The following is a 12,944-nucleotide window of genomic DNA, read 5'->3' on the forward strand; positions in this document are numbered from 1 at the left end:
ATTGGAGTTTTACTGTCCTCCAAAATATTATCCAGCATAGCAGAAATCCAATCTACTGTCGGCCTTTAATGCTAAATTAATTAAAACATTCTGGTATGATTTGTAGATCAAACGTTTATTGTTTATTTTTTTGAAATGTTCTCAGCTTGTGTTATTTCTCTTTAACATTTTCATCATTTTAACTAACATTGACTTACATAAAGAAGGCACTTAAAAAACAAGGGAAATTACAGATGCTGCTTTTATGAACATGAATTTACTGATTTATAAAAAAAAATATAAAGACAAATGAAATAGACATGAAATAATAGCACCGTTGGCAAATTTAGAAGCTCATTTAAAAAAAACAAATTAGCATAATTCCTGATCTACAGCATGTCAGAAACAAAACTTGATTATCAGTATAATGAAGGCTATGCTTTACTTGGGTATAAATTAATCATAATGACAGAAAGCATTAACTCAATGTTTCATTTTTAATATTTTCACAGGTCAGAGGTTTTGGGTTCTATGTTATATGGTAGGCTTTGTGGTTTCGGCTTTGTGCAAGTCCTGGTACATGTCTATCAGTCGCGTGGCCTCTCTCTGTCCTGATAGCAAAGCACCATGCGTTGTGGAATAGTATTTTCTATGAGTGGCCTCTCCAGCAAACAGGACCTGCAGGGGCTGCAGAAAATGAAAAAAAAGAAGGGGGGGGGGACAAAACAGTGTCATCATCTTGACATATTTTTGGCTTCTGTCAAATACTATTTTCTATTCCTGCTTCCCTTTGTGCCACACACGAGAGACTGCACTGGCTGTCCTGGGGTCTGATGTGTGATTTGTGTTTGACAGGGCTGAAGGACTCCCAGGAGAGGGGTCTCGCGGTTCCTTCAGCAGTGTCAAGCTTGGTCTTAAACCCCTGGCAAGTCATGAGTGCTCGTTGCCATCCTGACAGGGTCATGGCATTGATGATGACATTTATGGGCTGACTTTGAGCACTTAAGCCTGACTAACAACAGCGCTATAATACTTACATCTTTCATTTCTATACTCACTAAAATATTGAAAAAAAATCTGCAACTTTTGAGCAAAAATATCTTTGCCTGCTTGAGAGATGACTGCTTACAGCAAAATAATTAAAGGACTGTAAACAAACTACACACACTTTAAAAGTTATATGAAAAACACACTCTGATCATATTGTGAGCTATTGTCAAACCATTCCCAGTGGTCTTTTGGTTATAAATTTTTAGAAAAAATCAATAAAACTGTAATTTTCTAGGACAGTAGTTCATTAGAAATTCACCCCTGAAATGTGGGCGGGACCATTGGCGGGTAGTAACTCCGCCGCCCATCCCCTTTCCGTTGTTGAGAGCCATCTGTTTATGTGCTTACTCGCTAGCTTAAAGCCCCTCACAACCCCCAGCGCAAAATTACTGGAGTTACAAATTGAACTAGCTAAATCAGAGCTTTGCAGCCGTACAGGTTTGAGCCGAATCACAGCGCCGACGAGGAAAATTAATCTATTTGTCTGCAAGTGGATGGTGCGGAGCAGGGAGTTTCTGGTCTGTCTAATGTATTTTCTGTCACAAATGTGCAACAATTAGAATAAAGAATTCCTCAGAAATGCAATTTTAAGCTGGATTTTCTTCATACATGTCCTTCATGATCAGACAAAATGCCAGAAGAACCTGTTAAAAAGCCCAAAAACACAATTTTCATGGAGTGGGTTAATGGGTCACCCTCTATGTTCTTACAGGAGCCTTGGTGCTGTTGGCATAAGGCAGCGGCATTGACAGCCTCTCACAGTCTGCACCACTGGACCCAACCCTGGTGAAGGAGTAGGAGCCTCGGATGTACGGGTTACTGCCCCATGACGAACGCAGGACATGGCGGGGCTTCGGAATGTCAGGGTTCCCTGCAGACAAATGAAAGAAGGGAGTCAACGATGGGGATGGTGGGACTGGTGATTAAAAAATCAAAAACAGGGCAATTATCTGCCACTATGATAGAATTCATCTCCATCTGAAGTTTGTATTCCACAACATATTCACACAGTTAAATGCAGTGTTACACTGAGAAACATGTTTTTCCCCCCAGTATTTTTAAAATCTAATTTTGTCAGTGTCAATTGAATGGCTAAGTTATGGGGAATGGGAAGACCCTTGTCACAAAAATGTTTACTTGCATAATATCTTGTTACGTCTTATTAGCAATTAATGACTTTTTTATAGTAAAAAAAGAAGTCTATATAATCCATCAACATAAACCTAACAAGCGTGCTTTGGAGTTGTAGAAAGAAGCTAAAATACTCTTAAAAGATCACGCATAGTAAGGCACAAACACTACCATAATTTAGCATCAAAGTAAAGCTCATAGTTTGGATTAAAATGTCTTCACAATATTGACGCAGCAAAATAAAAAGATTTTTGCTGATTTATGTTAAACAAATAGATCATAAAATTGAGAATGTAAGATGTATCTTTAACTGAAACTACAGGATTTGAGGTCTGGCGAGCAATTACAGCATTTTGTACTGAAGAAATAAGCTTTAATAAATGTATCCTTGAAGTAACCGGAGGTATGTAGGATATGCTGACTTTTTTTTCTACAAGTGCAGCACTTATGCATCTACAAAAAGGTTTCTAAATCAACGAGTCTTATTATTTCCAAGTAGGAATGCAGCAACTGTGCATTGAAGTCTTTCACCTGCGATCCTCTGACAGCAGCGAGCTCCGACTTTACATGATGAAGCGGAGCTAAGTGAGGGCGGTGTGGGTTTCACAGTGACTATTGAGCAAACACCAGTCCACTGAAGTGACAGTCTCTGCCTCTGTAGTCACACTGTGACCTACTTGTGAGCCAGACACCAGCCTTTCACTCTCTCCTCCTCCTTCCTAATGTGTGACCAAACAATACATCAGACCACACAAAGAGCTCACATTCTGGGTGTGCACAACTCTGTGTTTTATGTGTTCTCTTCTCCTGAAGAAGCAGTTAATAGATATCTTGGTTTAAAAAAAATTAAAAATAAACGCCCCTGTTTACTTTGTGCTGCCTCGCCTCACAGAACAAGAAAGGCTGGAAATGAAAAGTGAATAATTGAGGATGCTTTGTGACGATGACAGACCAGTTAGCTAGTATTTTTATAACTCACAAAAAGACATCTAAGTCATTCAGCTCCTCAGTATTCTTTTCTTTCTTTTTGAGAAGGATGTGGTGATGCCACATCCTCATGTCAGTTGACTTTCTGAGAAGAGCTGACTTATTTAATTTCCGCCATCCCACGGTTACTCTAATTCTGATGTTTAAACTAAAAACTCTTAAAAGTGTTCAATTTATTAAGATATATATATAAATATAAAAAATCTCATAGGATGTGAGTACATTTCTAGTGCTTAAGCTTAGATGATGTGATTGTGCCCTGACCTGTAAAACGCCGCAGCAGCTCAGTGCAGGTTTCAGCCACGGTTTCGTCATCGCAGCGCTCCATGTACAGCGCCTCCTGCCCACAGATCCAGCCACTCAGCATGTAGCCGTAGCGCTCAGGTGGGTAGAGGACATCAAAGCTGCAGATCTTTTTGTACCACAGCTCCTCGGGGTATGCCAGCTGCTCAAGCTGAGCTTCATCCTCCCACACAAACTGGATGCTGTTGCATTCTGGACTCCAGAAGGGCTCTTCAAACTCTAAGAATATCTTGTTGGTGGTGCTGATGCCCAGCTTCTCGATGGCCAACACTTTGTCCTCTGGAAGAGATGGGAAAAACATGGCCTCGTGGTTCTGCTTCAGCACACCGAGGGATGCCGTTACTATCACATGGTCAGCCGTGATCCACTCCTCATCTTCACACTCCACACAAACAGGACGGCCCAAGCTGAAGGGCTCCTCTCGAGGTTGGCGGCCGTAGTTGTTATCATTGTGGTTGCTGTCGCTATTCTTGGCAATGACCTCCTGATGCTGGGCTGAGTAGTTCCAGTGAATGTGGCGCACTGGTTTGCCAAGACAGATGGTATGGGATGGGATGTCTTGGGCCAGGAGCTCCACGATCTTCATGAAACCTTCAGGAATGACATAATGTGCACCAGGGATCTCTGTCCACTCTCCAAACTCACTCAGAGATACTTCATCCATGCTGGGAGAGCTGCTTTCACAGCTTTCCACCTGAGACAGTTCACCACATTGACACAGATTCAGGTGAGGAAGCTACACTGTATAGTTAATATCAAAAGCTGAGTACACAAACTCGATTGCACATGTTCAAACAGCCCGGGGCAACTGATTGCATGTCTTTTGTTATCATTTCTTGGAATGCATCACTATAGTACATTCTATTCTGTCTATACGCCCACAGGGTGGGTTTATACAAGCTGGGGACGGGTTCTGTTTACAGCAGTTCTTATAATATGTGGCGTCTGTGGTTCAATAGGTAATTAGTCATTGTGGCTTACGCGTGACCTGATTTGTCACCTGTGCATTTTGCAACATCCTTTGTTTCCTGTGTGTCAATGTGTGAATGGAAGCATAAAAGGGAAAATATGAGAGAGTATAAAGGACATGCATTTGTTATAGTGACACACATTTCAGCAACAATAGTAATACTTTTGCAGGAATTTCATTGTTTTTAACTTTTTTTTTGCTAATTTAAAACTTAGTTCTACTTAACAGAATATACAGTTTTAGTAAAGTTTATTTAAAGGGAGTTTAGAAAATCCACGTTGTTTTCAGTTTTATAATTTTCGTAATCTTTTGTGGTTTAGGAATACATTGCAAACAGAATGATTGTCTAAAAAAGCTCAAATAAAATAATGTATTTGAATGTGTGTATTTCATTGTCCGTTTGCAGTAGTACTTCTAAAGTTGACAAAGAAAAACACAATACAAACAGAGAAATAAAATAGAAAAAACAGACACACACCTTGAGGTACTGTTGAAGCATTGACAGCTTGAGCTTCTTGATAATCTCAGAGTCATCTGGATCCACCGTGATCTTCTTGCGCACCACATCTCGAGTAAAAACGCCAACGCTGTTCTGGCTCTCAGCACAAACCGGCTTCCCATTTTGGAAGAACTCTTGAGTCAGCTCGTACACCTAAAAGAAGGACAAAAAAAGAAAAACGCAAACAGTTTTTCAAGGGTGAAGGGAGAAAAAAAGGAGAGGAAGTGTATGAAGAAACAAAACAGTGGTGAAATCGCCCAAGAAAAAAGAAAGTCAAAGGGCAGAGACGCCGTATAATGGTATGCATCAGGATGTTTCACATGAAAACAGCTCACTGTGTTGCTCATGTTTCACAAACAGTTCATGAAGACACCTTTATATTGTTTCCATATGAAACAATATTTCCTGTATTATTTACATAAATGATAAGAAACATTTAAAATCTCTTGCAGTGCTCAAATACATTACATACAGTCTGCATATCATTGTGATCATGCAAACTGCGACCCAAGATCAAAGTCTGCATGGTCGCTTTTCTCTATCTGAAATGGTTGTGTGCTCTGACCTCGTTGTACAGATCACTGAACTCCTCCACCAGGTCCTTGGGAATCCTTTTGCCCCCGTTGGTCTGGTAGTGAGCCACGCCGTTCTTGGCGTACAGGCTGATGCGGCCGACGCTCCTTTCTCCGTCTGTGGTGTGCTCCAGCAGTCCATTTTCCTCTGCCAGGTGATACACCGGGTTACCGTTGGCACCATGGATCCAGGTAGCTCCTAGTTCCAAGGTTGTTCCTCCTGAATACAATATAATAAAAAACTTTACATAGTAGTACAATTCTAGATATTTATAAATATAAAAATGAAGTAGATAATGTATTTTTTGACCAAAAGAACTTAAGAATTGTTTAAAATGAGTAAAGTTGAAGAAAATTCATGACTGAACAGCCAACAAGCTTGACAGTGAAACTCATGTAAATGTTGAAGTTTTCTGCTGATTTTGTTAAAGCACTCTTTCACATTTTTTAAAATCAGGTTGTGCTTGTAGCAGACAGTAGGGGCTACCTCCTGTTTTCCAAGATCTAGTGTTATCTTACATTCAAATATGTTCTTGATTTGATCCACAATAAAAAATGTTCTGGTTCCCAGTTGAACATCTGTTTCTCAATCTGTCATAGTCCCTTTGTTAACAGGACTTTTTTCTTTTGTGATTCATTAATAAACAAACTAAAAGCTTATTCAGCGCATAAATGTAATTGGATAATTGTATAGCTTTAAATCCTAATTAAAGCCTATTGTGAGATGACAGGATCACTGACACTTCACTAAAGTTAGCTAAGGATCATATGTTCTGAAGACCTTTACCCTGGGGTGTCAGATTCACCCATGAATGCTATTTGATTAGAAATAAGAGAAGGGAAAGCACAGTAATCTGCAGTTTCTCTAATGGAAAGGCTGTGTTGAGTTTTCACACAGTAAGTGGGCCCTTGCTTTTATCGAGCCATTTATGCCGTAAAATGTAAAAACAAAGAAGAAAACAAACAGGGAAGCATCATCTGACCGTGATGAACACTCTGAACTCTCCCACCGATGCGGTCTGATGCCTCTAGGACCGTGACATCTGTGAAGCCGTTTTCCAGTAGGAACTTAGTTGCAGCAAGGCCAGCCAAGCCGGCACCAATCACTACTATTCGAGGCTGTCGATGAGGGTGTGGGCCACTACAAAGAGGATCATCAGTGCTGTCTGAGGAAATTTCACAACTTTGCATGCCGTCCAAGCTTCTCTTCGATGGAGTCTGAAACAGATCAATGGCATATATATTGTTTATATTCTCCCCTTAAACACCACAAAAGGTGATATACACGATTATGTAGTTTTACTTTGAAAAGAATTTTTTTTAAGGTTTTCCAGATAAAGAATACCAGAAAACTGAAAGAGTTTTGTCCAAGCTGATGCTGGGCAAGAATACCCAGTGGTGACAAATGCCTTAAACCCACAGTAAGCTCACAAATCCAATCCATCAAGAATGGTATTTGTTTTAAAAAGCAGGCTGAAAAAAAAAAGCTATTAAACAGCAGAATCTTTGACACTTAAAAAATGTATAGCAGACTTTTAAATATTCTCTCTGAATGTAGATGGCAAGAACACCAGTCAAAGTAAGGAAAGACGCTGATGAGATGAAAAAGAAATGCAGGTTGACCAAACTTATAAAAAACACCTTTTAATCTTCCTTAACTGGCTGAAATAATCATTTTGCCATGTTTCTGCCAAAACGCCTGCTTTTTACTTCACCTCATGCAGTTGTGCTGCTAATTAAAAGCCTTTTTTTTTACAGCTGATATACGCTGCTTTATTGGTATTCTGTTTCCAACAACCCACATTTACAGCTATGTTTATGACTGTAATTAACTGAGATTGGGGCTTATTTTCCATCACGTGTGTACATTGGTCTGTCTACTGACTTTGTATTAGCATTTACTAATGGGAAAGGCCAAATTGGACAGGCAAGAACAGGATTTGTTGTCACAGACTCTTGGATTCAGGTGGATTCTTCTCAGTGAGCGTGGAGAAAAGAGAACTCCGCCTTGTGATTTCAACGCAAACATGATTGGTAGTTAAAAGGATATCTGTGTTGGGTAATAGCACGCAGGCGCCATGCCAACAGAGGAAATAGAAGTCTGTACTGTAGTATTTAGATTGTTAGTGCTACTATTCGAACATTCAAAAGGAAATCAGTCAGTTTAAGAAAAAATCCGTCTGTGTCTTGCTGTGACAGCTTGACTCCTCGCTTTGTTTCCACAGCAACACTGGACACAGGGCAGTAGATTATAATATGGAGGAGACACATGCTGACTTTCCCTCATGGAATTACTGATGTTAGATCTGTAACGATTCATTTTAACAACGGTTCTACTCATATCGTAATTTGTGGTTGACAAAATGATTAATATTCAATATTTATAACCTGATAACCCATCAGGTGGTTTAACTGATGCTGTCATTTTAAATGACTACAATGTGAGATCAGACCAACAAGCTGCCAGTCTCAGGACAAACCCTTTCCCATTAGGCCACTGAGCTGGTTTGATCTTGTCAGAGCTGATGAGTCAGCTTGATGAATCATCTGAGCATTCAACAGCTGACAATAGTCTTAAGACAAACACCACAAAAAATGGGAACAGGTTCACCAACATGAGGACGTAGGGGGTTTACAGTAAATCTGCGAATGTTCTGGATTGACAGCTGACCTCAAAAGCAAATATGGGTCAAAACTGTTAATCTACAAGTGTCAACATGCATCATCTGACAGCGGGAGCATCATCCCAGATGTAGGTCAGGCACCTCCTTCAAAAGTGGGAAACAAGCCTGAAAAAAATCATCATAAGGTTGTGTTGTGTCCTTAAAATATAAGCTGCACTGCGTAGTTTAAATGTTAATGGTTTTTTTTGCTGCTTATAGAAAGCTGTCATAAAAGATTAAAGGGATTTTTATATGTCTTATTATGAAATGGAATAATTTAACTAAAAGGAAATGTTGTTTTTTACATATTCTGTCATAAATTTGCAAAATGTATTGGTTTTGTTTGTACTGAACTCAAGAAACTTCACTTTGCAGAAGCAGCTTTGAACTCACAGCTGCTAAAACCGCTGATTTCCGCTGACTTATGTCTGTGTTTCAGAGAACAAAACGTTTCAGTTCCACTTCTGTAAGTTTCTTTGAAGCTGACATACAGTCCATCTATGCGCAGAAAACCTCAGCCCGGCTCCAGCTTTACTAACAGATTCTTTACTAACAGACAAATTACATATGGGATAATGCTGCTCTTTGAATTTTTAGAACAGTATACAGATCACTTGAAAGATCAGGACTATCTAATTTTTTTGAAAAGAATCTGGGGCATAATTTTTGCTAAATGGGAGTTTTTGATCTAGTTTGTGATCTCTAATTATCTGTAATTTGACTGCGCTACTAGTTTGGGTGGTTTGTCTGGTGCCGCCTGCAATTAGCGGCAGCATGTAGTTGATTTCACGTGGCAGTTTCCACTGTTGCTGCTGCTCTTTTACTTTAGATCTGTTACAGACCAACATGTCTGAATGACGGTAATTTCAGGCCAAAAATAACAAAAAAACAAGGAGAAAGTGTGGGTTTTCTTCTTGATGTAACTTACCGTATTGTTGTGTACGTGTGATTAAGTCTGATAGCATAATTGTGGTTTTTTAATCAAATTTCACAAAGCTTACATGATACTAAAATATTTATATGCTGCAAACTGACTGCAAGCGCATTAAATATGTATGATTTAATCATTATATAATAAATGTTCGGCGCCTTCTGACAGATCTTGGGTTTATTTCATTTTAGTCCAAATTTATGAATGATATCTGTAACAGACATTTCTCGAAGTTTAAAAGGTTGCTATAAGTTTTGTACACATTAAATATTATAGGTGACTCCTATGATGGGCATCATTAAAATCATGTCTGTCATGTTCTGCCTGTAACCTCTTTTCCATATCTGATGGCAACTAACATGAAAAACTGTATTATATCTACTTTTATTTTATTGTTTATTTTATTATATCTACTATATACATACTACATACATTTATTTATTACTGTATTATCGTTCTTCAACAGGCATTTTTAAAGACCCGCTCTCATGCAAATGGTGCTTTTGGATTTTTCAACATGTTCTTGTGGCCTTTATCTGATGATGGAGGACAGATATAAAGGAAATTAAGCTCAAAATTGCATTTCTGGGTATTTCTGTATTCAAATTATTGTGAATCAGCAGCAGACAGAATAGTCCAGTTTGAAAAAGTGCGTATTTATGATGTAGGTAAAAGCTCCCTGCTCTGAGCTCTCAGCAAAAGGGACGGGAAGAGGGAGTGGGGTAGCCCTGCACCAACGGTCTCGCCCACAACTCAGAGGCGCATTTCTAATAAACTACTGCCACTCTGCAGAAACTATGTCATAGAAAACACCAGGCTTTGCTGATTTTGACTAAAAACAGCACTTTGAAAATAGAATTTAAAAATATGATCAGAGTGGGACTTTAAGTGGACGCACTATTATTTTCTAAAACAAGTAATATGGTTAACTTCCTATCTTAACAGAACTACTAAATAGATAAACTCTGAAGATGTCGGTCCCTTTCGCAAAAGATTTTGATGTTTTAGGATATTACACACCTTGATCAAAGGTCTAAGTGAGGTTTTACAAGAATGGTTTTCCCGTTACAGAAACAAGGTGACCAAGCCATCGTACGTTCTGAAGTAAGTAAAGAAGTTAAATAGCTGTGGCGTTTTTCCCAGAAAAAATCTTTAAGTACTGAACAAACCAGGTCACATTATTATTTATTCCTGGATAAAACCAGGAATAAAATGTATAAGAGATAAAAATAAAAATAAAACCCATACAATTATGAAATTGCCAACACAACCCACATTTTGCTGAAAGGCTGATAAAATAAAAAGATCTTCAGGTGTCTTTTGCTTCTCAGGAAATTGAACGATGGTCAGGCAATTGTGTTGCAGTGCTGCAATGCAGGAAACCGGGGATTTCCATGTGGAAATCACTGAAGATTTCCTCTTTATGAACTATCTGAAGAGCAGCGAGTTTGTTTTTGAGTCACAGATTATTGTTTGGGCTGCTCCTGGTTGGAGGAGAGTACATTGAGGCGAGGGGTTACCACTGACCTAGAAATTGCAATCTACAGAACAATGCTGACTAGCCAGCAGCGAGGTTTACTGCTGCCCCATGTGCTGCAGCAACAGTTCAGAGCTTTTGAACTTCTACGTTTCCAAGACAAAATATCAAGTCATGCTGCTTAGCCTTTTAAATGTTCTTTTTCTATACATTCCTTTTATTTGATATGTACATTGAATTTCTGTACATGACGACGGTGCTGCAGGTAACATAAAAACATGGCATTTGGGTCCATTTTTCTAAAATTCTGTGTTGTAAGATCACTCCCAGTTTAAAGGAAGTCTTATGGATTTAGAGTTTGATCTGTTTCCATGAAAGCAAACACTTTCACACACACAGCTTTGGGTAAGAATCAACAAATCTGATCTTTGGTTGTAAATATTTTTCAAAACGTTTTTGCAAAAACCTCTATCTGTCATTAGATTGTTGGAGCAAAAACAATCTACATTTTATTATATATATATATTTTAAAAAAACTGAAATGTGGAAGATGTAAATATGAGCATAACTTTTTCCTTTTCTTTGAGAGTTTCCACATTAGGCTGACCTTGAAATAATAACAACGCAACCACAGCACGGTCGCTGATCTGGTTGCTCATTGTTTCCTGCACCGCAGCATCCGAAGGACACAGGTCTAAGATCTACAGAAATGATGTCGTCAGACCAAAAACCGGAGCTTTGGTGGTTAAAGCTTAAAGTACAACACACTCTGAACCACTTTAATGAAAAAAAAAGTCTTTAGATGACCAGATGAGCTCCTGTTTCTCCACTTTACCCACAGCTTTAACTGTGGACCGGTCTTTCCAGCTGCCTTTACACTCAGATTTGCATTTCCTCTATCTGTCCCATGAGAGAAGTAGCATGAAAACAGACTTTGCTAGATTCCTAGATTAATTGTTCCAAAGTACAGTCTTAGAAATTCGAGCCAAAGGCCAGACATTCCACACTTCTCTACAAAGCTCTGGTTTTCCAAAGCTGAGGTGATGGAGTGGAAGAAACCTTCTATAGATGCAGATAAAAGCATAAACCTGTATTAAGAGAAATAATCACATCAAATCAAATCAAATAAAACGACTGCCTGCAGCTGAACTTACATAAAAATAGCCACCAGATAAAATAACAGTGTCTAATCTTTAAACCAAACAGAAATACGTTTAAAGCACTTTTTTAAAATTTTGTAATAATCCATCTATTCATTATTTTATTTTTGGTTTAGGCAGGGAAAGCTGGAGTTTAACTGAACAATCAGCTGATTAGAGGAGGAGTGGGAAATGATGAGTTGCCCTCCTTTAGAGGCACTTTTCTGAGAAGAAACCCCATCAAACGCGCTTGGAAACTTTCAGAATAAAAGCATGAAAAAGAACGAGTCAGTCTTAAAGAAGGCTGACGGAGGAAAGTTGGGGAAACAGCTGGTGTGAAAATCAGCTGTGTGGCAGCGGTCTGCCACGTATTACAGGCAGGAGACAGCTGTGGGACTACAAACTGGGAAAGTGGAACTCTTAAAACGTATATAGTGGGGAGAAAAATAAACTCAAAAGAAAAAAATAATAAAATATTAAATAGAAATAGATGTGTATACGGATAACAAATGAGTGATTTTCTCCGAAACGGCGCCCCTTTTTCAACCACACACGACGTCTTTGTGTGACTGTGAGTCATTTCAACACAAACACCTGTGTGTGACATTTATTACATTGTGTGCCGTAACGCTCACTATCGACTAACGCTGACGTTACAAACGCACAACACACTGGTTTCCGCGAAATGAAGCCTCGCGCTCCCGGTTCGTCATCATCGTAACATGAAAGCTCGTAGAGAGGAACCGTTACCTGACTCTCTTAGTCTTCAGTTTGAAAGCAAAGACTGCTCCGTTCCGCGTCCCTTTGTGCCGCTTCTCCCTCAGACCGGCTACGCTTTGTATTTATGCCTGGAAACCAGCAGCAGCCAGTTTTTCCGAGGCCGCTGCCTCCTCGTGAATTAAACATGAGCCGCGATGACGACCGGGACCAGCCCACAGCCGAGCCCCGCCGCGGCGCCACGGGCCAAAGCCCACAACGGCACGTGCCCACCTGAAGCCCCAAAGACAATATGTGATATAACAAATCTTCCTTTTTCCCTTTTAGTCTTTATTTTCCCTCTCTAAAAAGTAATACAGAAACAAAAGGGAGAGAGAAAAAAGACCTTTCCCAAGAAATCACAGACACTCTATTATTTTGTCATTTACGTTTTTAAATGATTTCTGCACATTTTAAGTAATATAGACAAGACTAAATTATTTCTAAAAAAAAATTTGTTCATATAGTAAATATACTAACTTATATA

At 39.1% G+C, this 12,944-nt stretch overlaps 1 protein-coding gene across 1 annotated transcript; it reads right to left on the reverse strand.

Annotated features, from left to right (window-relative positions):
• Positions 1-96: 96 nt before the first annotated feature.
• On the reverse strand, positions 97-12,689 carry LOC101164210 (spermine oxidase). Its single transcript, XM_004065888.5, has 7 exons — positions 12,452-12,689; positions 6,475-6,709; positions 5,485-5,711; positions 4,899-5,072; positions 3,412-4,144; positions 1,740-1,900; positions 97-666 (listed from the first exon to the last, which is right to left on the reverse strand). Exons 2-7 carry the CDS (start codon positions 6,680-6,682, stop codon positions 514-516), a joined length of 1,656 nt encoding a protein of 551 aa, XP_004065936.1. The 5' UTR covers positions 6,683-6,709; positions 12,452-12,689; the 3' UTR covers positions 97-513.
• Positions 12,690-12,944: the final 255 nt, after the last annotated feature.

This window comes from Oryzias latipes (genome assembly GCF_053564925.1).
Source record: "Oryzias latipes strain Hd-rR chromosome 1 unlocalized genomic scaffold, Olatipes_Hd-rR_3.1 chr1_Y".
Classification (NCBI taxonomy): Eukaryota; Metazoa; Chordata; class Actinopteri; order Beloniformes; family Adrianichthyidae; genus Oryzias; species Oryzias latipes.

Excerpts from the sequence above, each read along its gene's own strand:
- LOC101164210 (XM_004065888.5), bottom strand. The coding sequence starts at position 6,682 with ATGCAAAGTTGTGAAATTTCCTCAGACAGCACTGATGATCCTCTTTGT. Across the intron at positions 4,145-4,898 it reads TGCTTCAACAGTACCTCAAG|GTGGAAAGCTGTGAAAGCAG; the intron begins GTGTGTGTCTGT and ends GAACTGTCTCAG. Across the intron at positions 1,901-3,411 it reads GCTGCTGCGGCGTTTTACAG|GGAACCCTGACATTCCGAAG; the intron begins GTCAGGGCACAA and ends ATTTGTCTGCAG.